Source organism: Camellia sinensis, chromosome 10 (genome assembly GCF_055761805.1).
Source record: "Camellia sinensis isolate YWXY chromosome 10, ASM5576180v1, whole genome shotgun sequence".
NCBI lineage: Eukaryota > Viridiplantae > Streptophyta > Magnoliopsida > Ericales > Theaceae > Camellia > Camellia sinensis.
In genome coordinates, this window is record NC_138970.1 from 118,745,311 (window position 1) to 118,773,016 (window position 27,706).

Consider the following 27,706-nt stretch of genomic DNA (forward strand, 5'->3'; position numbering starts at 1 on the left):
CAAGCAATATCTGCGTACTTGCCGAGACTACCAGGTTGTCAAAACTTGAAATATGGAAAACTGAAGTCTTGATAGAAGACATTGAGAAAGTAATAAGTCCTAAGAAACACTTGTGAAAATATTTGTTACAATATTTTCAAGTGTTAGGACAAGGCCGAGATGAGCAAGATTAGAAGTTGTGATAGAGCTATTTTACCCGAAGAGATTGCACAGTCAAGGTGTACTTTGAAGACATGCAAATTATTCTAAGTGTAGAATCATACAAGAGCAGAAAAAAGAAGACATTCATTCAAAGAAGAAATTAGAGAAATGCATTTAAAGAAGAAAGAAGGCACTTCGGCCTGAATATTGAAAAATAAATTATTCAGACTACAAAAATGGCATGTCGGCCGGATTAAAAGCATACAAAGAAGGACAAAGTACAAGGTATAAGGTACAAGGAGTAAAAGAAGAAAACAAAACTACTCGGCATCAATGGCAGGATATAGAAGACAGTTGGGAAGACTTCTCAGCAGCCTTCTCGGCCTCGAGCTCAGCATCGATCTCCCGAAGAGTTTGATCAAAGCTCTTCTCGGCGATTGGCACCTCGGAGTTTGAAGGCAAGTATTGAAAGCAAGAATCTGGAAAAAGACACAGAAAACAGAAACAAGAATGTAATTCGTAATCAAGAATGGTGATGAAGCTACCAGGAAATCAAGACAAAAAGATTGCACAGGTGTGTCAAGCCAAGAACAGTGGCAGAAATCAACAGATGTGTGAACAGTGTGTATTCAAGAAGATGATTTGGAAACAACGGGTAAAACAGCAATGGTGATTAACAATGAAGCAGAGCTTCTTGGAAAGCAACAAGAAATAAAACCAGGAGGAACAGTGGCTTACTAGAAAGAGGGAAGCCGAAATGAGAATTGCCGAAGTCTGACGATGGATGCGAAAATGACAGAATGACGTAAGCTTCACCGGAGGAGAGGAACGAAAACAGTTGCAAAGCTTGAAAGCTTGGAACAATGACGGATTTAAGCAAAAAAGCTAGAAAGAGAAAAAGCTAGAGAATTGAATGAAAAAAAAAGAAAAATCAGAGTCAAGAAGACAACAAAGTTCAAGAATAAAGCCAAGTGCACATGCACTAAGTAAGTATGCGAAGAACAAGAAAGTAATGACCCAGACATGATGCTAGCAACAGAAAGAGGATATGGCAAGAACAGTGCCAGACATTCAAACAATTCAAAACTTGAAAACAGACGAAAATAGAAGACAACAGAGGGCAAGTAAACGGATTCAGAAGAGTTATGAAAGATTGAGCTTAATAAAAGAGTTTATGAACCTACCAAGAGAAATGAACGCCGATATGAAAATCGCCGGAGTCAAATAGATGACTGGAAATCGGGAACTCACCAGAGAGTGTGAGTGGAGCAGTTGCAAAGCTCTTGGAGTTTACGAATTAATGGAACCAGAACCTCGGCTAGGAGGTGTGATTTCAAGCAGCTTGAAAAGCATGAAGCTTGATACTTGACAGAAGTGGACAGTAAAGTCCAGGGAACTTTGAGGTCGGCGAGTTTGATCTCGGACAGAGGGGCACAGATGAACAAACAGTGTAGGTTCCATCACCTCAGAATGCCAAGGTAATAGAACCTAGGGGGCAGTTGTGGGACATAAAATTTTTGAATAATGACACGTGGCCGAGGTGTCACCGAAGTGCCAGCCGAGGTGCCACGTGTCCTAGTCATGACGCCGAGATGATCTCGGTTAGGCCGAGGTTATTAACGAGAATACCGGAATTCGAGATAAGCGGATAAAGAATAAAAGTCCTAGAATGGGAGGAGACTTCAGTTTGGGTAAAGATGAGACTCTTAGAGAGCTTATCCTGATCCTATTAGGAGTCCAAGATTAGCAGTAATCCTGAGTCCATTGAAGTGAGGCTTCTATTGGGACTAGGATTGAGTTGGCTATAAAAGAGAGGCACCCCCATGGGTCTAAGGTATGCTTTTGATACTCAAGCTTGTGAGTTTAGCACTTGATTTATCTTTGAGAGATATACTGACTTGATCGTCGGAGTGCCCCCGGGTGGACGAACCACCGCCGAAATCTTCTCTTTCTGTTGCAGGTCAACCATGTGCCATCTATTCTGCCGGTGCTCTCCAGTTGGTTACTAAGGGGGCAATGAGGTCGGAAAATTTCCCACACAATTTCATATTAAAATTCATCAAAAGATGATAAAATTCATTCTGCTTCATTGAAGTAAAACAATATTCATTTAGTTAATACTTTGGATGGCGAAAACATGATCAATGAACAATCAGACCCCTGAGCACAACATTGATATCTTATGACTCACAACAACCTATGAAGCACATGTACGGTACGGGCCACTGATTCATATATAGTATATACCGTAAAATTTAAAATAAAACAACATAAAACGTAAAGTGGTATATAACTTAGTACGTTCGGAAATATATATATATATATATATATTAATTTGGAGTAATGTAAAAACTAGTTAAATGATTTAGTTAATTAAAATTCACATTTTAATGAGAGAAATAAGGTATAAATTAAAATTAAATATTATTACAATAAAAAATTTGTAAGGAACCAAAGCTAAATTTTAAAAGAGGAAATTACTGCTTTGTGGATTTTTTAACAATTAATTACTGATTAATGAAAAATTTTATCACTTTATACTTCATTACGTGCAAAGTTTATCATTAATCTGTAAATATTTTTCTAAAATATACACTGACATATGATTTTCCTATTTTAAAATCTTGTTAAGCATAGAAAAAAGTTTAATGAAACTAACTTCACTTCACCTTTATATTAAAAAAAGATTATTCTAAATTAGATACGACATGATTATATGCTAGATACTTTTGGGATATTTTTTTTTATATATAAAAAATAGATAGTTATTTCACGTACCTAGTGCGCATATAAAAAGTCATGTAAACACTACAACAAAACTAATTATTTACGGCTTCAACTTTACGGCATACATTAAATGCATGTCGTAATTAGTACATTCTACGACAATTTTTTTTGTTTTTGGCAAGATGTTAATGGTTTTTAAATAACAACATACTTACCATGTAAGTCGTTAATTCATATATTTATGACATACAAAAGTATGCCGTGAAAAATGTATATTTTCAAGACTTAAAAAATATGTCATAAAAGATTTGCACTTAAAATGACATACATTTAATGTTGTAAAATATTATAACTTTACACGGCATGCATTAACATGTCATGAAACTTTTGCAAAAAAAAAAAAAAAAAACTCAATCCGAATTTTTTTTTATGGCATGCAAAAGCATGCTGTAAAAAATGTATATTTTCACGACATACAAAAATATGTCGTAAAATATTTGTACTTAAGACGACATATATTTTATGTTGTAAAATATTATAACTTTACACTGCATGCATTAGCATGTCGTGAAAACTTTTATTAAAAAAAAATTTCAATTCGATTTTTTTTTTATCAAAAAAGCTAATAATTTCCAACCAAGCTTCTCACCTAAAATTTTCTTAATTGAGGACAACGTAAAAAATAATTTATAGATTATTTTATAATTCAGTGTCTCTTTTAAGGAATAATTGCACCCAATGAGATTTTGGGAAAAAAATTACAAATTCATGAAAAAGTATATAATTTTAATGATTAATATTTATATGGCTTCTCACTAATTTGTAATTATTTTTTTTTTAAATTACCTTGATTTGATATTTTCCCTTCTTTTAATGATTTATTTATTTTTTACTTTGTTGATGTGCCTTATTTGAATACAACTAAAAAATAAAATATTTGTAAAAAAATATAATAAAATATAATATATATGAAATGTATTAAATTTTATATTTTTTTGAATTTAGTGATTTTAAAAAAAATTAAAATATATATATATTTTTAAAATATATGTAAATTATTTGAATTTAAAAAGTTTTAAAAAAATTATTTAAAATATTTAAAAACTTACAATAACTAAAACAAAAATAAATAAAAATACTCAAAAACATTATTTTAGGCCCGTTACTCTCTCACTCACTCTCTCTAAACCCTAATCTCTCTCAACCGATCAAATCAACCTTCTTCAGCCCCGTTTGTTCTAATCTTAGAGCAATTAGTGATTCATCTCAGATCCAATCTTAGAGCGATTGGTGATTCATCTCAAATCCAATCTTAGAGCGATTGGCAATTTTGACTTTGAGATTTCCAAGCTCCACCGCCTCCACCATCTGCACCGACGAGGGGAGCGAGCACCATTATCTACTAAGGTGAGCACCACCGTCTCTCTCTCTCTCTCTCTCTCTCTCTCTCTCTCTCTCTCTCTCTCTCTCTCAGTTTCGTATTCTCTTTCTCTCTCTCTCAAGCTTTTCCTTCCCCATCGAGTTTGGTCAGATAATGAAACCAGTGCATTTTATTTCAGAATTTCGTTGTTTGAGCAATTTGCTGTATAATAATTTGTTGATGGAATCTCAATTAAATTCCACTCCAGTTTTCCTGTTTCATGCTCATGCTTCTTGGTGCACACTGTACATGCCTTTTCCTTAACAAAATTTCTTCTAGTTGTAGTGATAGACAAATTCTCTGTTTCTCTGAAAAACTTTATGGACCTTTATTTCCTTTGCTTGTTTTATGAATGGATTTGAAGACTTAAAGTTTTATTTCCTTTGCTTCTTTTATACTGTATACTAGTTTATAATGTCTACTAGTCATGTTCTTGTTTTAAAATTTGGTCATATGGCTTTCCCTAGAACACATTACTGTATATTGGGTGACCTATATCATTTTGCAACCTGTTGAATTCTAGTTCGTAATTTCTCACTTCTAGGACATTCTTTGTTTACTGCCAAAATATTCTTTAGTGGTTCTAGGGCTTCTCCTGTGCATTTCTAGGTGTTTGGTTGATGACCAAGGGTTGCAGGTATTTCGATTATAAATTTTATTCATGAAAGATGCAACAATTTATAGTGATGTTTTTAGGAAGCAATGAACTCCTACATGTTGGGTTTGTAGCGTTCAGCTTGTTTTAGTAATAGTATTGAGTAAAGATTCAGGAGATCTCTAAAACCAATTTGACATTTTGTGTGATATGGGAGGGCCCTATGTACACAGGCAGCAGGTGGCCACACTATGACCTCCATTTTGATTATCAATAACAAATGATGAAATTTTAATGTTAAGTGTCAGCAATAAATAGGAACAACGATCGTTTAAACTATATTATTCTTGTGAAGGGAAGTTGAGATGAATGGCTTTGTAAATGCACTTTTCGATGACAGCCCTTACATTGATAGACCATGCTAATGAGACTTGGAGTATTCCTGCAATATGTATCATCAAAGAGAAAGAATGGAACAGCAAGAGGTGAGTATCCATGCTTCAGTTGTGCGTTCATGAAATGGAGAGAGATGGGATAGTTTTTACTAGAGCGTAAAGCACAAAATCAAACTCATTGTTACTTGTATTGCTTGACCGAGTATTGATTATTCTTGATTGTGAACAATAGGCTATTCATTTTATCACTAACAGGTTGGGATGATCAACAGTACTATAGGACAGTAATGTTTCTGAATTTCATGTTTGTAGGAAATAATAGATATGAAGGTGTAGTTTTGTGCTTTTTTATGAGAATCTTTCTTAAAAACAAGAAACATTTTTAATGTATACTATCAGTACTAAGTAGCTTAATTAATTACAAAATTTATATTATTGTCTTCCCCATTTTTTGGTTGCAAAACATATGTTTTATGTGAGATGATTTGATTTGCCTCTCTACTTAACAATCATAGATTCATGAAGTTCATATAGTGAGGTGGAAACTAATCCAGTTCTATTTTACCTGTAAGAAGGGGAAGTCAAATTTTTTGTGATTATTTTATATTGAATATTAAGGTTTCTATTTTTCCCCATTTTGATTTTATGGAGAATTGAATTTTTCAGAAAGATTATCAAGCCATTGATATCCTTCTAGCAGAGATTGATATATAAGAGCTTTTTGCTTTCAAAAATTGCAAGGGAATGAAGGTTAAGCTTGCTCTTTGTGAAGGTAATTTCTAATCTTTGAATATGCAAGCTTGCATTGTTAGGGAAATTCTACTTTTGTCTCAAATAAATTTCACTCATACGCAAGCTTGAAAGTCCAAATCTGATCTTATGATTTTGCCTGCTTTTGGTTTCTAGGTTGCTATGTTTGGGATGAAATGTTGACACTTGAAAATTTCTCTTTGTAAATGTTGAATAGCAAATGTCACTACAACATTTTTTTAGTTTAGTGACATTTGAAAGTGCCACAAAACTATTGGTTTAATGACATTTTGAACAAGTGCCATTTGTATCTGTGCCACGGTAGATACTTGCAAGTGCCACTACACCATCATGGCTAAAAACTTTAAATGACATTTTGATGTCATGGTAGATATTATTTGTGGCACTATCAAGCGCCATTAAAAAAAGAGTTAGTGACACTTGTAAGTGTCAGTACACCATCAAACTAAAACCTTTCAGTGACACTTTAATGTCATGGTGAGCACTATTTGTGACGCTATCAAGTGCCATTCATGACGATAATTCGTTGTAGAACAATTTGATCCGCTCTTGTGGAGACTCGAACCGCCAACCTCCCGCACCATAAACCTTATACACCACACTCTTCCTACTACACCTCTATAGCACCACATGATTATATATGCAACATATATTATTTATATAGTACATACATCCATATTAATATAAAAGTATATGTATAAACATAATTATTTTATTGAACATAATTTCTGTAAAATAAACTATTTACTAGCAAAATAAAAAAAAAAGACCACTTTTGGCCACTAAAAATATTTTTTAGTCGCCAATTCTATACTTTTGGCTACTAATTATTTTTTAGTTGCTAAAAAACTTAACTTTTGCCGACCAAAATCGGATTTGGTCGCCGAAGATGCACTTTCAGCTACCAAAATTTTGGTCGCCAAAAAATTTAATTCCCGCCTTTGGATTTTAGTTCTCCTGCGCTAAAAATGACCACTTTTGGCGACTAAACTTATTTTTTAGTCGCCAATTGTAAACTTTTGGCTACTAAATTTTTTTTTGGCACCAAAAAGCTTTACTTTTGGCTACTAAAATTTTTTTAGTCGATAAAACCCATATAATCAGTGACCAAACTTATTTTTAGTCGCCAATTGTAGACTTTTGGCTACTAAATTTTTTTAGTCGCCAAAAAGCTTTACTTTGGGCTACTAAAAATTTTTTAGTCACTAAAACCCATATAATCAGCGACCAAACTTAGTTTTAGTCGCCAATTGTAGACTTTTGGCTACTAAAATTGTTTAGTCGCCAAAAAGTTTTACTTTTGGCAACTAATGCTGTTTTGGTCGCTGGAAGCTATACTTTCAGCGGCCAAATTTTTTTTTGTTAGGAAATTTAGTCGCCGAATGTGCTTTTTCCTGTAGTGTATATTGAGTTTAATTTATTTATTTTTAATCATTTACTGCATTTTAAAAATTTAGAAAATATATTGGCATTTTTTGTTTTTTCAAAAATGTCATTATAAGCTTGGAAAGTTTTTGGCTTAGTGGTATTTCTCAAAATGCTATAAAATATTTGTTTATGACACTTTTCACCTAAGTGCCATAAAAAGTAATTTGCACCTACCTAGTGTCCTGACATTTTTTAAAAAATGCCATTGCGACTAAAGTTTAGTGACATCTGTTGGTAAATATCACGAACATAATTTTTTGTGTCATTATTTTATAAAATGCCATAAAATTGATATGACATTTCTTTATTGAAATGCCACTAGAGCCTTATATGTTTGTGGTTCTGTGACATTTTTCTAAAACATTAAATGCCAATTTTTATTTTTGTGGCATTTTCTAAAAACATGCCACTAGTGTAGTGTCACTAAAATGTAAATTTGTTGTAGTGACATTTTTGTTGTAGTGAAGTGACACTTTTTTTAATTGAAATGCCACTAGAGCCTGGTATGTTTGTAGCTCTGTGACATTTTTCTAAAAAATGCCACCAAATATTCTTTTTGTGACATTTTTTAAGAACATGCCACTAGTATGGTGTCACTAAAATGTGTTTTTGTTGTAGTGTGTATAATAATGCTTGGTTTGTCCAAAAATCTTGTTCATATGCTGAGTTTTATGCTGTTTAAGTATTGTCAGTTATGCATGTCCTATTATGAGATGGCTTTTTAGTTTCTAGTTTTTAAAATAACTTTGGCTTGTGGATTGTGATTCTAGAGCTTGATGAGAGAACTTGATGTTGAGGCATCTTTCTGACCAACTAAAATTTCTCTCATACTAATGACTCTGGTCTTTGAGTGGGGCTGTTGCTTCTCCAACTCCTCAAGATTAATAAAAACACTTCATTTTGACTTCCAATGAATATATATAATGTGAGACACCTAACTTTTGTAAACCTTATTAGGTCCCTAAATTTTGAGTTATTATAATAAAGCCCTTAATACGTTGATTGTTCGCAAATTAAATCCTAGAACCGAAAATGCATCACGGACGAACCCATATAAACCCTAATCGACCCTGGAAGCTTAGAAATCATTTCTCACACTCTAATATTAATTATTTAACTCTCAAATTTTAGATTAATCACTCTAAACCTTAACTTCCGATTTTCACAATCTTCATTCGGTTATTTACCTTTAAATTCAAAGCAAGATAATACAAACCGAAATATTTTTGCTAACACTAATTTATTAACTCAACACTTAAAATAGATACTTTAATTGAACCCAAGCCCTCACATTTTTATTAAATCACAAATTGACCCCAAACAAGTATCATTATATATTTATATATGCGCTTGTACCCTAAAATCTTTTTTTAACATTATATTTTACAATTTCCAAGATTTGTACACAAAAAAAATATATATATAAAACAAGTCCATCAATTCACCATCACATGGCTAGCCATCATACCTCCTAGGCTGTAATCATTGTACTTTAGTACAAACAAATCTCTTGAAATCTTGAAACAATAATGACCTTGGTACCTATAAAGATTTGCTATATATATGAGTGTACTTCTAACTAGAAGGTATTTAAATTAGCCCTAAACCAAACTAGATCATAATTAAATACATAATTAAGGTTCTAATCCTCCCTCATTCCATTATATTTAAACTAAATCAAGGCACTATTCAATTGAATTGGAACCAATGCGCATTTGGGACTTTTCACACCAAATTCTCTATAAATACCACTCATCCCCATTTGTTGAGAACATATACACACCCACACACACACCCACACTATATTCAAGTGAGAGAAGAGAGGGAGGAGGGTGAGCTTGGTGGAAGATAGGAGAAAAAGTTTGCTAGTAATTCCAACAACCCTCAAGTAAGCCACAACACAACTCTCTTTTTTATTTTTCCTTTTCAAATACATGCTCTTAGAAGTTTTAAACACTCATTTCAAATGTGTTTTGATAGTATTCTCATGTTAAAAATGAAAGGATTTGAGTCTTGATTCTACCTTCTTGTATTTCTCTTAATCGGTATAAGACTACCTTTTTCCATATCAAACTCCCAAAATTTCCAAAGGCACACCTTCACCTTAAATTTTTGAGTTTAATACATATTATTTAGAAAGTTTTCATCACAATACAAGTGGGAAATTTCCCCTAGTTGACCTCTTTTCTCACCAAATTTTTATTTTCAAGAACTGTGCCAGAAAAATCTATTTTTCATCCAACTTTCGAAATTTCTAGAAAAATGTAGAAAGATCTTCTGGACCTAAATTTTATGTAAATATCTTCCTTAAGGAGTTATCTTTCAACTAAAATTGGTTTCATTGAAAATGAGTGAACGATTTGTGAGAAACTCCAATTTTCGTAACGGTCGACGAATCTAGACAGCACTGAAACATTTCTTGAATAACTAAAAATCTGGAAAAGCTATCACATCTCTGAAACACGTTCTGAAAACTAGATTAAATTCTCTATGAACCATAGGAATGCCGAGTTCGGTAAAAATCTAAAATAGCCCTTTTGACTTTAATCTTTAAATGGTATTGAATCTGGAAATTTAGTTTTGCATGGGTGTTTTATGCTCTTGTGTACATGAATATGCTTATTAGTTTATGATCATGCCTTGGTATGATGTTTCATGTGTTATGGTTATGTTCCTTATCTTCTTCATTTTAATGATGCTCATGCTTATGTGGATATTACTATCTTGTTGAGTTTGTTCTAACTTGACTTAAAACATTGATCCAAACGAAAAACTTAATTGGGATGGTATTGGGTTTTCGATCACTTGAATAATGAAGAGATGATAATGTGTTATGTATGGATTGATGGGATGTGCTCCCTAATTGAAGGTTAAGTCTCACGCAAGCGGTTGTCGCGTAAACCCTAGAATGGAACAGACGTATTCGAACTCTTTGTGATGGTTTGATTGGTGAGACAAGGTTGGGTCCGGATGGGACATTCTAGAGGATAAAATTTTTTGGAAGGATAAGGTTAGATTCAGGAGATAAAACCTTTTTTCTTTCGCTGTCCCTTTTGAGGCCCTGCGGTTGGCGCTACGCGGTATATAACCGTTGGCAGGCATCCGAGGTTAGTTCTGCAACAAAGCAGCAAAGGGGGAGTTCTGAATAGTCCGGTGTCCAATTCTTGTGGTTGGGAGGATGAAATTTCTTTGGGGGATTTCTAGAATACTAACCACTAACATTATAACCTTTGTTATCTATTTGAATGACATGTTCCTTTCCTCAGTTATTGAAATTGCTATTATTGACTTGAACTTCATGCTTCATTACTTGTTCACTACAAAAATGATGGTGTATTGGAATGGGAAAAAGGGACGGAGTGTGTGTGCGTTTACTGGACATTCAAAGATCATGGCGTTTCATGCCAGGTATTGAAGACTATTAGACCGGTCGAAGGCAAAGCTGAAGCATTTGAGGACGTATGACTACCCTAGGAGGATTAGAAACTAGTTTGTAAACGTGTTTTAAGATTGTAAGTGATAGATCCCATGTTGTATTTAAGACATGATTTTGAAATTTGTATATATATAATATTTGTAGCCTATCCTTATACCCCGTCAACTCATGTAGGCCTTGTGTTACTACCTTGTCAAGATCTGTCAAAAAAGTAGCTTTGCTATCTAAGGTGGTTGGACTTTGAAGGGAGGCTATTTTGACTCTTCCGACCTTCCTGGGATCTTGCTTGGTTATTAGCCAAAGGACTCATTAGTGACATTTCCTACACTTGTAACCTTAGATAAACCCTGTATTTAATGGTTAATATATTATCTGATGTTCCCGATTTTTGGGGCGTCACATATAAAATGAGACATATGTATGATTTTTTTTGTATATAAAGGCTACTACATAGGTTATTATTTTCTGAAAAATGAGTATTGGCTGCATCATAACTCCAACGAAACGAACCATTACATTGCATATTGAACATATAATTCTATTACAGAATGCAAGCTTCAAAGATAAGAGGCTGTAATAATCATTTTACATCTGGAATACTATAGTAGAGATTTTTTTTTTTTTTGTCTCTCATTAAATTGCTTTAAAAATGACCCCAAATATACCTAATACTTAAAGGCAACAAACAAACTAATCCTATTAAACGAAAAAATTATTAGTTTAACACCATACTAGGTTCTAAATGTCCGAATTCCCTTTATCTATCACCATCATTTTACAATTATGAAGAACATTGAAAAGTCATTTCAAAATTAAATACATAGTATGGTATAAAAGTATCAACTTATCAACATCAATTCCTAGTAGACATATGTATAGTTTATATAATTTAATTTATTTGATTGATTGACAAGAAATAAAATTGTAGTACCCTTATTTTAAATTTTTGCTTCCCTCTTCTTTCATTGGAAGTGGACTCATTTACTTAGGTTTGGATCCAGAGATTACATGTAGCTCTGAGCACAATCGTATCCAGAGATTACTTGGGTTTAGATGGATAAATCCTAGGTGCATCTTTCAAGGTTTTTTTCCTCAAACACAATAACTTTTAAGCTTTTATATGGTCATTTTATTGGAATAATAAATTTTGATGTAAAATTATTAGAGTGTAGAAAGATTATCTAGATGGATTACACAAATTCGTAGATATAGCTAAGGCGAATGTAGGGAATCCCGAAATGATCATTTGCCCTTGTAGAAATTGTTGAAATCTATCTCACCAATTTTGTGAGTGTACGAGCACTTGGTCATGGAAGGGATGGATCCTAAATATACTTCTTAGTTCCTTCACGGGAAACAACTAAGTGCATCATCATATTAGGAAGATGTTGAAATTTTAGATACATATAAGATATTCAGAGACGTGCATTTTAAAGATAATGATTTTACAAAGTCTACAAGTAAAAGTAGAGAGAGAGAGAGAGAGAGAGAGAGGGAGAGAGAGAATTAACACAATCATTAAAAGATGTTGAAACTCCTTTATATCCAAGGTGTACAAAGTACACTAAATTCTCAGCAATTGTTTCTTTATACAAGCATAAAGTTGCATATGATCATTCTGATGAAAGCTTTGATGAACTTCTTCGAATAGTGTATGATATGCTACCAGAAGATAACGCACTTGTCAAATCTGTATATTTAGCAAAAAAGATGCTCAAAGCCTTTGATCTAGGATATGAGAAAATTCATACTTGTGTGAATGATTACTGTTTGTTTAGAAAAGATTTAGAGCTTAAGGGACATGTCCAAAATGCAATTGTTCACGTCGGAAAATAGATAAACGCACTAAGAAGATTAAAAGGGGGGTTCCTGCGAAGGTGTTGCGATATTTTCCAATAATACCAAGATTTAAAAGGATGTTCAAGTCACAAGAGAGGGCAAAACAATTAACGTGGCATTCCTCTCACAAAAGCCAAGATGATAAATATATCATATAAACACTTAATTAGTAATAGATATTTATGCTATCATACTTACTCTAAATATGGTTGGACTTCAAAACTGTTTATCAACACACAACAATGAGCAATTTGTAACATATCATCAGGTATCATGATTGAATTCCCCAACGTAATCGAGCGTCTTAGTATTGTTTCATTTCATTGCGGTTATGTCAAGCACCTATTTTAGCTACTTGCTTCATGTACCCACTACAAAACTGCATGCACTCTTCAGCTATATAGCATTCCGCTATGCATTCCTCAGGTCTTGCACGATTCCTAACATATCCCTTAAGTATGTTCATATATCTAGACCATAATATAATTAATATTCAAGTTAATAGCTTTTTTGACAAATACATCACTAGATATACATAATAAAAAGTGATATACACCTCACCTTTCAAATGAGTACATCCAACGAAATTGCACTGGTCCACATATGCGAGCTTCTTATCCCAGATAGATTGTCAAGTGAACCATAATGTCAAAAATTGATGGAGGGAAGAACCTTTCCAACGTACATAAAGTCTCAGCAACATCTTCTTCGAGTAGTTCTAATTTATTCCTATCAACTACTCTTTGACATATTTGATTGAAAAAAGTGCACAATCGGAATATTGCATTCCTTGGTCCCTCTGGTAATAGTCCTCTCAACGCTACTGACAACAACTCTTGCATCAGGACGTCACAACTATATGACTTGAGGCCTATCAGCTTGCACTCTTCTAATGAAACACAATTAGCAATATTAGAGCTATAACCATCAGGCAACTTTAAATCATGTAACCTAGAACAAAAGATCTGCTTCTCGACTTTTGAAAGCAATTAACGTGGCATTCCTCCAAGCTAATTGGAATTCCAAATTTTCTTCGTAGCCTCTGGGCTTAGTTAGTTATGCAATTTTGCTGTACAGAGGTAACAACAATGTTGTTTTCTTCTGTGCTACTAACAACATTGTTTCCGGTGTCTACAGCATCCACTTCTAGTAATTGTTGATTGGATAAATCTAGAACACCATCTCTTCTCCATTCTCCATCCTATTTGGAGATCTTGCAGTTTGGGGTATTTAATAAGAATAAAGTTCACCATCCTCTGAAAAATCAAAAACTTCAATAGATAACTCCTCTCCTAGTTTTTCTTCAGAAGCGACCTTAAAACTTTTACAATGCTGCTTCATTGTTGTCAATAACAGAACCAAACCAGTCTTCGGATCCCTACTTTCAGTGTAATTTGGGGGCAAAAACAATTCTAGCACGTAAACATTGTCTTCAATATAACTACTCCGCAACCAAATTGCAAAAGAACCTGTAAGCCCAAATTTGCATGTGTAGTGTGCGAAAGGGTACTCCAAATTTAGCATAACTGAGTACCCTACCACACGCTACACACGCGAATTTGGACTTATATGTTCTTTTAGAATTTGCTTGCGGAGTAGTTATATTGAAAACAATGTTTACGTGCTAGAATTCTTTTTGCCCCCAAACTACACTGAAGGTAGGGATTCGAGGACTACTTTGGTTCCGTTATTAACAACAATGAAGCAGCATTGTAAAAGTTTTCAGGTCGCTTCTGGAGAAAAACTAGGAGAAAAGTAATCTATTGAAGTTCTCGATTTTTTAGAGGATGGTGAACTTTATTCTTATCAAATACCCCAAACTGCAAGATCTCTAAGTAGGATAGAGAATGGAGAAAAGATGGTGTTTCTAGATTTATCCAATCAACAATTACCATAAGTGGATGCTGTAGACACCGGAAACAATGTTGTTAGTAGCACAGAACAAAACAACATTGTTGTTATTTCTTTACAGCAAAATTTCATAGTTAACTTGTCCCAGAGGTAAAAGTTCTCTCAACGCTACTGACAACAACTCTTGCATCAGGACGTGACAATCATATAACTTGAGGCCGATCAGCTTGCACTCTTCTAATGAAACACAATTAGCAATATTGGAGCTATAACCATCAGGCAACTTTAAATCATGTAACCTAGAACAAAAGATCTGTTTCTCGACTTTTGAAAGCAATTAACGTGGCATTCCTCCAAGCTAATTGGAATTCCAGCTTTTCTTTGTAGCCTTTGGGATTAGTTAGTTATGCAATTTTGCTGTACAGAAGTAACAACAATGTTGTTTTCTTCTGTGCTACTAACAACATTGTTTTCGGTGTCTACAGCAACCACTTCTAGTAATTGTTGATTGGATAAATCTAGAAACACCATCTCTTCTCCATTCTCTATCCTATTTGGAGATCTTGCAGTTTGGGGTATTTGATAAGAATAAAGTTCACCATCCTCTGAAAAATCAAGAACTTCAATAGATAACTCTTCTCCTAATTTTTCTTCAGAAGCGACCTTAAAACTTTTACAATGCTGCATCATTGTTGTCAATAACATAACCAAACCAGTCTTCGGATCCCTACCTTCAGTGTAATTTGGAGGCAAAAACAATTCTAGCACGTAAACATTGTCTTCAATATAACTACTCCGCAACCAAATTGCAAAAGAAGCTGTAAGTCCAAATTTCTATGTGTAGTGTGCGAAAGGGTACTCCAAATTTAGCATAACTGAGTACCCTTCCACACACTACGCACACGAATTTGGACTTACAGGTTCTTTTGCAATTTGCTTGTGGAGTAGTTATATTGAAGACAATGTTTACTTGCTAGAATTCTTTTTGCCCCCAAACTACACTGAAGGTAGGGATTCGAGGACTGCTTTGGTTCCGTTATTGACAACAATGAAGCAGCATTGTAAAAGTTTTAAGGTCGCTTCAGGAGAAAAAGTAGGAGAAGAGTAATCTATTGAAGTTCTTGATTTCTTAGAGGATGGTGAACTTTATTCTTATCAAATACCCCAAACTGCAAGATCTCTAAATAGGATAGAGAATGGAGAAGATACGGTTTTTCTAAATTATCCAATCAAAAATTACCAGAAGTGGATGTTGTAGACACCGGAAACAATGTTGTTAGTAGCACCGAAGAAAACAACATTGTTGTTACTTCTTTACAGCAAAATTTCATAATTAACTTGTCCTAGAGGTAAAAGTCCTCTCAACGCTACTGACAACAACTCCTGCATCAGGACGTGACAATCATATGACTTGAGGCCTATCAGCTTGCACTCTTCTAATGAAACACAATTAGCAATATTGGAGCTATAACCATCAGGCAACTTTAAATCATGTAACCTAGAACAAAAGATTTGCTTCTTGACTTTTGAAAGCAATTAACGTGGCATTCCTCCAAGCTTATTGGAATTCCAGCTTTTCTTTGTAGCCTCTGGGATTAGGTAGTTATGCAATTTGGCTATACAGAAGTAACAACAATGTTGTTTTCTTCTGTGCTACTAACAACATTGTTTCCGTTGCCTACAACATCCACTTCTAGTAATTGCTGATTGGATAAATCTAGAAACACCATCTCTTCTCCATTCTCCATCCTATTTGGAGATCTTGCAGTTTGGTGTATTTGATAAGTATAAAGTTCACCATCCTCTAAAAAATCAAGAACTTCAATAGATAACTCTTCTCCAAGTTTTTCTTCAGAAGCGACCTTAAAACTTTTACAATGCTGCTTCATTGTTGTCAATAACAGAACCAAACTAGTCTTCGGATCCCTACCTTTAGTGTAATTTGGGGGCAAAAACAATTCTAGCACGTAAACATTGTCTTCAATATAACTACTCCGCAACCAAATTGCAAAAGAACCTATAAGTCCGAATTTGCATTTGTAGTGTGCGAAAGGGTACTCCAAATTTAGCATAACTGAGTACCCTTTCACACGCTACACACGCAAATTTGGACTTACAGGTTCTTTTGCAATTTGCTTGCGGAGTAGTTATATTGAAGACAATGTTTATGTGCTAGAATTCTTTTTGCCCCCAAACTACACTGAAGGTAGGGATTCGAGAATTGCTTTGGTTCCGTTATTGACAACAGTGAAGCAGCATTGTAAAAGTTTTAAGGTCGCTTCTGGAGAAAAACTAGGAGAAGAGTAATCTATTGAAGTTCTTGATTTTTTGTAGGATGGTGAACATTATTCTTATCAAATACCCCAAAGTGCAAGATCTCTAAATAGGATAGAGAATGGAGAAGAGATGGTGTTTCTAGATTTATCAAATCAACAATTACCATAAGTGGATGTTGTAGACACCGAAAACAATGTTGTTAGTAGCACAGAAGAAAACATCATTGTTGTCACTCTTTTACAGCAAAATTTCATAATTAACTTGTCCCAGAGGTAAAAGTCCTCTCGACGCTACTGACAACAACTCTTGCATCAAGATGTGACAATCATATGACATGAGGCCTATCGGCTTGCACTCTTCTAATGAAACACAATTAGCAATGTTGGAGCTATAACCATCATGCAAATTTAAATCATGTAACCTAGAACAAAAGATCTGCTTCTCGACTTTTGAAAGCAATTAATGTGGCATTCCTCCAAGCTAGTTGGAATTTTAGCTTTTCTTTGTAGCCTCTGGGATTAGTTAGTTATGCAATTTTGCTGTACAGAAGTAACAACAACGTTGTTTTCTTCTGTGCTACTAACAACATTGTTTTCGTTGCCTACAACATCCACTTCTAGTAATTGCTGATTGGATAAATCTAGAAACACCATCTCTTCTCCATTCTCCATCCTATTTGGAGATCTTGCAGTTTGGTGTATTTGATAAGTATAAAGTTCACCATCCTCTGAAAAATCAAGAACTTCAATAGATAACTCTTCTCCTAGTTTTTCTTCAGAAGCGACCTTAAAACTTTTACAATGCTGCTTCATTGTTGTCAATAACAGAACCAAACCAGTCTTCGGATCCCTACCTTTAGTGTAATTTGGGGACAAAAACAATTCTAGCACGTAAACATTGTCTTCAATATAACTACTCCGCAACCAAATTGCAAACGAACCGGTAAGTCCAAATTTTCATGTGTAGTGTGCGAAAGGGTACTCCAAATTTAGCATAACTGAGTACCCTTCCACACACTACACACGCGAATTTGGACTTATAGGTTCTTTTGCAATTTGCTTGCAGAGCAGTTATATTGAAGACAATGTTTACGTGCTAGAATTCTTTTTGCCCCCAAATTACACTAAAGTTAGAGATTCGAGGACTACTTTGGTTCCGTTATTGACAACAATGAAGCAGCATTGAAAAAGTTTTAAGGTCGCTTCTGGAGAAAAACTAGGAGAAGAGTAATCTATTGAAGTTCTTGAATTTTTAGAGGATGGTGAACTTTATTCTTATCAAATACCCCAAACTGCAAGATCTCTAAATAGGATAGAGAATGGAGAAGAGATGGTGTTTCTAGATTTATCCAATCAACAATTACCATAAGTGGATGCTGTAGACACCGGAAACAATGTTGTTCGCAGCACCGAAGAAAACAACATTGTTGCAACTTATTTACAGCAAAATTTCATAATTAACTTGTCCTGGAGGTAAAAGTCCTCACAATGCTACTGACAACAACTCCTGCATCAGGACGTGACAATCATATGACTTGAGGCCTATCAGCTTGCACTCTTCTAATGAAACACAATTAGCAATATTGGAGCTATAACCATCAGGAAACTTTAAATCATGTAACCTAGAACAAATGATCTGCTTCTCGACTTTTGAAAGCAATTAACGTGGCATTCCTCCAAACTAATTGGAATTCTAGCTTTTCTTTGTAGCCTCTGGGATGAGTTAGTTATGTAATTTTGTTGTACAGAATTAACAACAATGTTGTTTTCTTCTGTGCTACTAACAACATTGTTTCCGGTGTCTACAACATCCCCTTCTTGTAATTGTTGAATGGATAAATCTAGAAAGACCACCTCTTCTCCATTCTCCATCCTATTTGGAGATCTTGCAGTTTGGGGTATTTGATAAGAATAAAGTTCACCATCCTCTGAAAAATCAAGAACTTCAATAGAAAACTCTTCTCCTAGTTTTTCTTCAGAAACGACCTTAAAACTTTTACAATGCTGCTTCATTGTTGTCAATAACAGAACCAAACCAGTCTTCGGATCCCTACCTTCAGTGTAATTTGGGGGCAAAAACAATTCTAGCACGTAAACATTGTCTTCAATATCACTACTCCGCAACCAAATTGCAAAAGAACCTGGAAGTCCAAATTTGCATGTGTAGTGTTGGAAAGCGTACTCCAAATTTAGCATAACTGAGTACCCTTCCACACACTACACACCCAAATTTGGACTTACAGGTTCTTTTCCAATTTGCTTGCGGAGTAGTTATATTGAAGACAATGTTTACGTGCTAGAATTCTTTTTGCCCCCAAACTACACTGAAGGTAAGGATTCGAGGACTGCTTTGGTTCTGTTATTGACAACAATGAAGCAGCATTGTAAAAGTTTTAAGGTCGCTTCTCGGAAAAAAACTAGGAGAAGAGTAATCTATTGAAGTTCTTGATTTTTTAGAGGATGGTGAACTTTATTCTTATCAAATACCCCAAACTGCAAGGTCTCTAAATAGGATAGAGAATAGAGAAGAGATGGTGTTTCTAGATTTATCCAATCAACAATTACCATAAGTGGATGATAGAGACACCGGAAACAATGTTGTTAGTAGCACCGAAGAAAACAACATTGTTGTTACTTCTTTACAGCAAAATTTCATAATTAACTTGTCCCAGAGGTAAAAGTCCTCTCAACGCTACTGACAACCACTCTTGCATCAGGACGTGACAGTCATATGACTTGAGGCCTATCAGCTTGCACTCTTCTAATGAAACACAATTAGCAATATTGGAGCTATAACCATTAGGCAACTTTAAATCATGTAACCTAGAACAAAAGATCTGCTTCTCGACTTTTGAAAGCAGTTAACGTGGCATTCCTCCAAGCTAATTGGAATTCCAGCTTTTCTTTGTAGCCTTTGGGATTAGTTAGTTATGCAATTTTGCTGTACAGAAGTAACAACAATGTTGTTATCTTCTGTGCTACTAACAACATTGTTTCCGGTGTCTACAGCATCCACTTCTAGTAATTGTTGATTGTATAAATCTAGAAACACTATCTCTTCTCCATTCTCCATCCTATTTGGAGATCTTGCAGTTTGGGGTATTTGATAAGAATAAAGTTCACCATCCTCTGAAAAATCAAGAACTTCAATTGATAACTCTTCTCCTTGTTTTTCTTCAGAAGCGACCTTAAAACTTTTACAATGCTACTTCATTGTTGTCAATAACAGAACCAAACCAGTCTTCGGATCCCTACCTTTAGTGTAATTTGGGGGCAAAAACAATTCTAGCACGTAAACATTGTCTTCAATATAACTACTCTGCAACCAAATTGCAAAAGAAACTATAAGTCCAAATTTGCATGTGTAGTGTGCGAAAGGGTACTCCAAATTTAACATAACTGAGTACCCTTCCACACACTACACACGCAAATTTGGAATTACAGGTTCTTTTGCAATTTGGTTGCGGAGTAGTTATATTGAAGACAATGTTTACGTGCTGGAATTCTTTATGCCCCCAAACTACACTGAAGGTAGGGATTCGAGGACTGCTTTTGTTCCGTTATTGACAACAATGAAGCAGCATTGTAAAAGTTTTAAGGTTGCTTCTGGGGAAAAACTAGGAGAAGAGTAATCTATTGAAGTTCTTGATTTTTTAGATGATGGTGAACTTTATTCTTATCAAATACCCCAAACTGCAAGATCTCTAAATAGGATAGAGAATGGAGAAGAGATGGTGTTTCTAGATTTATCCAATCAACAATTACCATAAGTGGATGCTGTAGACACCGGAAACAATGTTGTTAGTAGCACCGAAGAAAACAACATTGTAGTTACTTCTTTACAGCAAAATTTCATAATTAACTTGTCCCAAAGGTAAAAGTCCTCTCAACGCTACTGACAACAACTCTTGCATCTGGACGTGACAGTCATATGACTTGAGGCCTATCAGCTTGCACTCTTCTAATGAAACACAATTAGCAATATTGGAGCTATAACCATCAGGCAACTTTAAATCATCTAACCTAGAACAAAAGATCTGTTTCTCGACTTTTGAAAGCAATTAACGTGGCATTCCTCCAAGCTAATTGGAATTCTAGCTTTTCTTTGTAGCCTCTGGGATTAGTTAGTTATGCAATTTTGCTGTACAGATGTAACAACAATGTTGTTTTCTTCTGTGCTACTAACAACATTGTTTTCGTTGTCTACAGCATCCACTTCTAGTAATTGTTGATTGGATAAATCTAGAAACACCATCTCTTCTCCATTCTCCATCCTATTTGAAGATCTTGTAGTTTGGGATATTTGATAAGAATAAAGTTCACCATCCTCTAAAAAATCAAGAACTTCAATAGATAACTCTTCTCCTAGTTTTTCTTCAGAAGCGACCTTAAAACTTTTACAATGCTACTTCATTGTTGTCAATAACAGACCAAACCAGTCTTCAGATCCCTACCTTCAGTGTAATTTGGGGGCAAAAACAATTCTAGCACGTAAACATTGTCTTCAATATAACTACTCCGCAACCAAATTGCAAAAGAACCTATAAGTCCAAATTTGCATGTGTAGTGTGCGAAAATGTACTCCAAATTTAGCATAACTGAGTACCTTTCCATACACTACACACGCAAATTTGGACTTACAGGTTCTTTTGCAATTTGCTTGCGGAGTAGTTATATTGAAGACAATGTTTACGTGCTAGAATTCTTTTTGCCCCCAAACTACACTGAAGGTAGGGATTCGAGGACTGCTTTTGTTCCGTTATTGGCAACAATGAAGCAGCATTGTAAAAGTTTTAAGGTCGCTTCTGGAGAAAAACTGGGAGAAGAGTAATCTATTGAAGTTCTTGATTTTTTGTAGGATGGTGAACTTTATTCTTATCAAATACCCCAAACTGCCAGATCTCTAAATAGGATAGAGAATGGAGAAGAGATGGTGTTTCTAGATTTATCCAATCAACAATGACCATAAGTGGATGTTGTAGACACCGGAAACAATGTTGTTAGTAGCACAGAAGAAAACAACATTGTTGTTACTTCTTTACAGCAAAATTTCATAATTAACTTGTCCTAGAGGTAAAATCCCTCTCAACGCTACTGACAACAACTCTTGCATCAGGACGCGACAATCATATGACTTGTGCCTATCAGCTTGCACTCTTCTAATGAAACACAATTAGCAATATTGGAGCTATAACCATCAGACAACTTTAAATCATGTAACCTAGAACAATAGATCTGCTTCTCGACTTTTGAAAGCAATCATGATATATGAACATACTTAAGGGATATGTTAGGAATCGTGCAAGACCTGAGGAATGTATAGCGGAATGCTATATAGCTGAAGAGTGCATGCAATTTTGTAGTGGGTACATGAAGCCAGCAGCTAAAATAGGTGCTTGACATAACCGCAATGAAATGAAACAATACTAAGACGCCCGATTACATTGGGGAATTCCATCATGGTACCTGATGATATGTTACAAATTGCTCATTACTGTGTGTTGATAAACAATTATGAAGTCCAACCATATTCAGAGTAAGTATGATAACAGAAATATCTATTATTAATTGGGTGTTTATATGATATATTTATCTCACAATTCGCCTTCCGTATTAGAATGCACGCGGAGGAGCTTAAGCTTTTGGACAGTGGTTTCTTAAGGGATGCCGCTTTACTTCATTCCAGACAAATGGACACTTTTTCTCAGTGGTTGAAAGCAAAGATTGAATCATGTGGTAATAAGGTTTCAGATACATTGAAATGGCTTGCAGCTGGCCCAAGAAAGCATGCAACGTCTTATTTGGGTTATGTCATTAATGGACATCGTTTTCATACAAGTGATGTCCAAAGGTCCACACAAAATAACGGTGTTTCCATTGAATGCTTATTGAGAAGTACATTTGATTTTCATATAACCGAATACTCATTGGGCTTGACTAGTTCTCCTGTACTTGTCATGCTTTTTATTTTTTTATTTCTATATAATTTCACTAGCTATTTTCTTTGAAGTTAATATGAGTGAATATACTTGTAAGGTGAATATTGTGTTGTCTTTGAAATCAATATTATCAAGAATTTATTGTTTGGCTTATAAAGATTTATTCTTTGGCTTGTAAAGTTGTATGTATTGATGTTTGATTTGAAATTTGTGGTTTTTTAAATTCTTCTCAAATTATATTGAGAATATTGAGTTGAAGAATATTTAAGGGGTTAAATTCTTCTCAAATTATATTGACGCTAAATCATGTATTTGGTGTCTTAGGTTGAACCATTTGCCTAAGGGAAAAAATTCCCATTTTTAGTACACAAACATTGTATTTAGATCGTGTGTTTAGAATTAAAGTTCTGTTCACAAACATTGTGTTTAGATCGTGTGTTTAGAATTAAAGTTCTGTTCACAAACATTGTGTTTAGATTTTGTTCACAAACAAAAATCAAAGTTCAGAGGTGGCTGATATTGATATTTGTTCTTTTCTACAATGACTCAGGTTTATTGTTGCTGATCTGATTGTTATTGTGAATGCCCATTTTCTTATTAATAGTTGAATCTTGAAATTATCAACTAACAAGATGAGTGGAGAGGTACTTTATTTCTCATTTAACATAAAATTGAATTTATAACCAATTTTTGTCGACATTATCTCTTATTTTTCCTTATGTATTGCACAAAGTTCGACAAAAGCTGAGAAAAGAATTAGAAAGGAGCGTGAAGCTATAATTGTTGCGACAATGGATGAAAGAAGAAATGCATCATTTAGAATTTCAGATGAGTGTTCTACTTCTCCACATGTTGAATCACATGATATGGAAGGAGTTGTAGACTCCACTCAAGTACCAAAGAAGAAAACTAGGGAGGCATCAAAATTAAAGATGCATGACAAAGGAAAACAAAAGTGTGATGAAATTGACTTCAATGAAAGGAATCAGCCTATGGGACCTAAATCAGTTAAATTATCAACTTAAGAAGGGATCTAGGCACGAGAGATGGTGCCAATAACCATAGAGAGATGGCCTGATATTATACTATCAACTCAAGTTTTTTTCCTAATCACTAAATTTTTGTTTAAATGCAAATGCAGCTTAGATTCAAAATACTTGATTGCCATAGGGAATACATCATGCAAAAGTTTGGCAGATTATGGCGCTCACACAAATCTGAACTATCACGAAAAATAAGACCTCGTAGTAAAAGTGCTAAGCTAGCACACAATATTGTCCTCACCAAACCTGATAATGTAGAATGGTTGAATGGAAAGGTAAGTTTCCTCATAGAAACTCTCTAGTTTTTATGAACTAATTAGACCAACAAATTTTTTCATAGTGATTCAATTATGAATTATTAATCATATAAATTATGACATTCTTCTTTTGTATATGTAGGCAAAGAGTAAAAGATTTAGGGCAAAAGCAAACCCTCTTTCACACCATGAGTCGTAAAGGTTATGCACGATTAGAGGATGAAATGGTAAATTTAAGAGTAATTCAAGTAGTTTTGTAAATTGGGTATGAAATATGGTTACTATGAGATTGTTTTTAAACATGTTGATTTTCATTTTCTATTTTATTTTCTAGAGAAGAGAAAGTTGAGCACCATCATCCATATCAAGAGTTGATGTTTGGATTAAAGGGCATATGAGGAAGGAAGGAAAATCCATGAATGAAGTGCTTGATGCAACTGTGGTACCAGTATTACTTCATTTTTTTTTATTTATTATAATTTGCATTCACATCAATTTATTAAGATATGCTTTATACTTTTAGAAAAAGGTTCAAGAACTTCATAAGGCTTCTACTGATGAGTGTCCAAAATCTATAAAAGATGATGCGATTTTTCATACTTTTGGTCCTGAGCATCGTGGAAGTGTACGAGAGCTGGGATTTGGGGCTTTACCATCTAAGGTTGATGCACAAGTACACCAAAATGAGCACGTGAGAAAACTTGAAGGCAAGGTGCTGGACTTAGAACAACAACTCAATAAGATAAGAGCCATGCTTATCAAAGAAAGAAGGCAAAATGATGTAAGAGGAAAAGGTAAACATGATAATATAATGTTTGATGATTTAATTCAAGTAAATTTTGATTCAAATCATTTGTTGTTTTATATTTAAATCACTTGCATGTTTCTCTTTGATTGCAGGGTACCAATCCCTCCTAAAGAAGCTCTGATCTACTCCAATCTACTCCTCATGACAACCTTCCAACTTCAGCAAGTGAAAATAGTATTTTCAGAACATTTTTATCTACTCTTCATGTCTTTAATTGTTGGAATTATGTGGTAGCTATATGCTTAATGAAGTTTTTTATGGTTTTTTAGGTGAATGAAGTTGGTTCTGTTACTGAAGGCATTGAAGCTATGAAATTATCTAAACGTGCTGGTTCTTCAATTGCAAACCTTCTAACTGTTTTAGATACGGTACGTTATGCTCTTTTTAGAAGTCTCAATTGTTATGATTGAAGTCATAGTTTGAGAACAAAACTTTAGTGAAATCATATTTTCAAAACATGGGTTTGGAAAACAAATTCCAAATAGCTTTAGTTTGAGTTTGAAAGATCTGTTATTAAAATAGCATGGTTTGGTAGAACAATCCTTTAACCAATTTTAGTACTCTATTCATTGAAAATTAAACAAATATAACTGGTAGTAGTAATAGTAAATGACAATAAATATGAGGAAAAGAATCACAAATCTTCAAAATGTAGAGCTATATACAATTTCAACCCCTATCTAGAGCCAAACGTAGTTTCAACTGTACTGCTGATCTTATTATTGTTATTACTTTTTGAGCATTGAGAACTATGCTATAGCTAGGAGGAAGAAATTTTTAGACAAAGCAATAGAAGGCAAAAGCTGAAATAAATAGTAAGAATGCTTTGTCTTAAGTTTGGATTATGAATTTTAGCTGTTACTTTCAAGAGAGTCTGTATATTGGGTAAGGAAATCAAGAAAAAATTGTGATGCTCTTTGGATAATAGCTCAATGGTCTCAGAAAGAACACGATTGTGTTTTTTGCATTTAGGGTTGTATTCTCTAATTCAATGCATTCTTCACTGTAAGAAATGATGACTATTTTGAAATACGTTAACTTCGATGCATAATCTTATGTATCGAGATAGAAGACATAGAATTATGTGCCACATACGATAGTCTTGGTAGGTAGTAATATATTTCTTCTCCTGCACCAGCATACATAGCTTTCTAGCACGGTTTTCATCCAACTGAAACGTGAATGGCATTTTCTTTGAGAAAGAAAGAGAGAGTAGAGAAGAGTGGGCTACCTATTTCATCTGCTTGGGTAGAACCTGTTTTCTCCAGTTTTTTAATTATAGTTTTTTTACACTTTTAGATCTGTGTTTTTTTATTTATTTATTTATTTATTTATTTTAATACAGCTCTCATAATGAGGACTCCAAAATCATCTCATTGTGTTCTTTAGTGAAGAACTGAGGGACTTACTAGAGATCCACTTGAATTAGAATGTCCATTTAGTTTTAATAAATTCATCAGGTTGAGTAGACTCATAAGTGTGACCACCTCAAAATATGTATTCATCAGGTTGAAATTTTCTTTTTTGACATCAACGACATATATAAGTGAGTTCTCCTTAAAGCTTTTTGACAATTTCATTTCCTTTGTTGAACTAATACTTGGTAAATGGGATGAATGTTATGCAGTATGCTTATATACTCTTAATTTTTGTAGGATCAAAGTAATGGTGTGTCGAGCTTAGAGAATGTCAAATTCAAGTTGTTGCATTGTTAGGGGACAAACTTGGTGGTTGCAGAAGGCCAAATTGCATCAAGGGATCCCAAGTCAAAGGTGCATTATGTGACTCTTAGACCTTTGTGTTGGAAAGTATGGGTGAACCACGTAACAGTCAACGTGTTGTTGTTTCGTTCTACTCATGAGATGTATGATCTTCAAGATGTAATAGGAAGTACAGTTGCATGGCCTAGTCAATTCATTCTTTTGGACTAAATATTACACTAATTGATTTACGATTTATAGTTATACTTTTTGGATGTTTAAAGTTGTATTTTAGAGATTAGTGAATCTTATGATTTAGATACTTTTTTGATTTGTATGTTTGAGGTTGTTATCAGCTTAATATGATAGAAGTTGAGTATGAAAGTTAGTATGCAGGTTATTTGGTGTATGGATATTAGATGTTTTTTGCTTACTTCATAGTTGCTGCTTCTGCTTGGTTTGTTAACAGGTTGCATTTTATAAACTACTGTCTACATACTGTTAGGCAATGTTATATTCTTGTATATATATTATATATTAAAAATAACCTTCTAGGGCATATAAAATTATGTCATGAAAAGTGTAATGATTTATGACATGCAAGAAAATGCCGTAAAATATTATATACAGCATAAAAAGTATGTCATCATAAATATATTAAAAATGACATTCTACGTCATACAAAATTATGTCGTGAAAAGTGTGATGATTTATGACATGCAAGAAAATGTCGTAAAATATTATATACGGCATACAAAATATGCCATAAATATATCAAAAATAACCTTCTACGGCATGAAAAATTATGCCACGGAAAGTATGATGATTTATGGCATGACAAAAATGTCGTAAAAAATTATAGACAGCATACAAAGTATGTCATTAATGTTTAATTTATTATTTTTTACAACTTTACCTGCATGCCGTAAATGATACTCACCTTTCCACAGCATGTCATATAACGGCATTTGTGTGCATGTCGTCAAAGAGTTTTTACGGCATGCATTGCAAGCCATAAAAATTCAATTTTGTTGTAGTGAAAGTATCAATACGCAATGTGTACGTGGTACTAATAGGACT

At 34.2% G+C, this 27,706-nt stretch overlaps 1 protein-coding gene across 2 annotated transcripts; it reads left to right on the forward strand.

Moving 5' to 3' along the window:
* The first annotated feature begins 5,624 nt into the window (after positions 1-5,624).
* On the forward strand, positions 5,625-27,021 carry LOC114265760 (uncharacterized). Of its 2 annotated transcripts, none has more exons than XR_014342490.1 (4): positions 5,625-6,050; positions 24,642-24,899; positions 25,019-25,294; positions 26,582-27,021. XR_014342490.1 is itself a non-coding variant. In XM_082892119.1 (4 exons), the coding sequence occupies exons 1-3, from the start codon at positions 24,513-24,515 to the stop codon at positions 25,034-25,036; spliced, it is 324 nt and encodes a 107-aa protein (XP_082748245.1). In that variant the 5' UTR covers positions 24,453-24,512; the 3' UTR covers positions 25,037-25,294; positions 26,582-27,021. The 2 variants fall into 2 exon arrangements, 1 of the variants encoding a protein (XP_082748245.1); XM_082892119.1 differs by lacking the exon at positions 5,625-6,050 and adding an exon at positions 24,453-24,560.
* Positions 27,022-27,706: the final 685 nt, after the last annotated feature.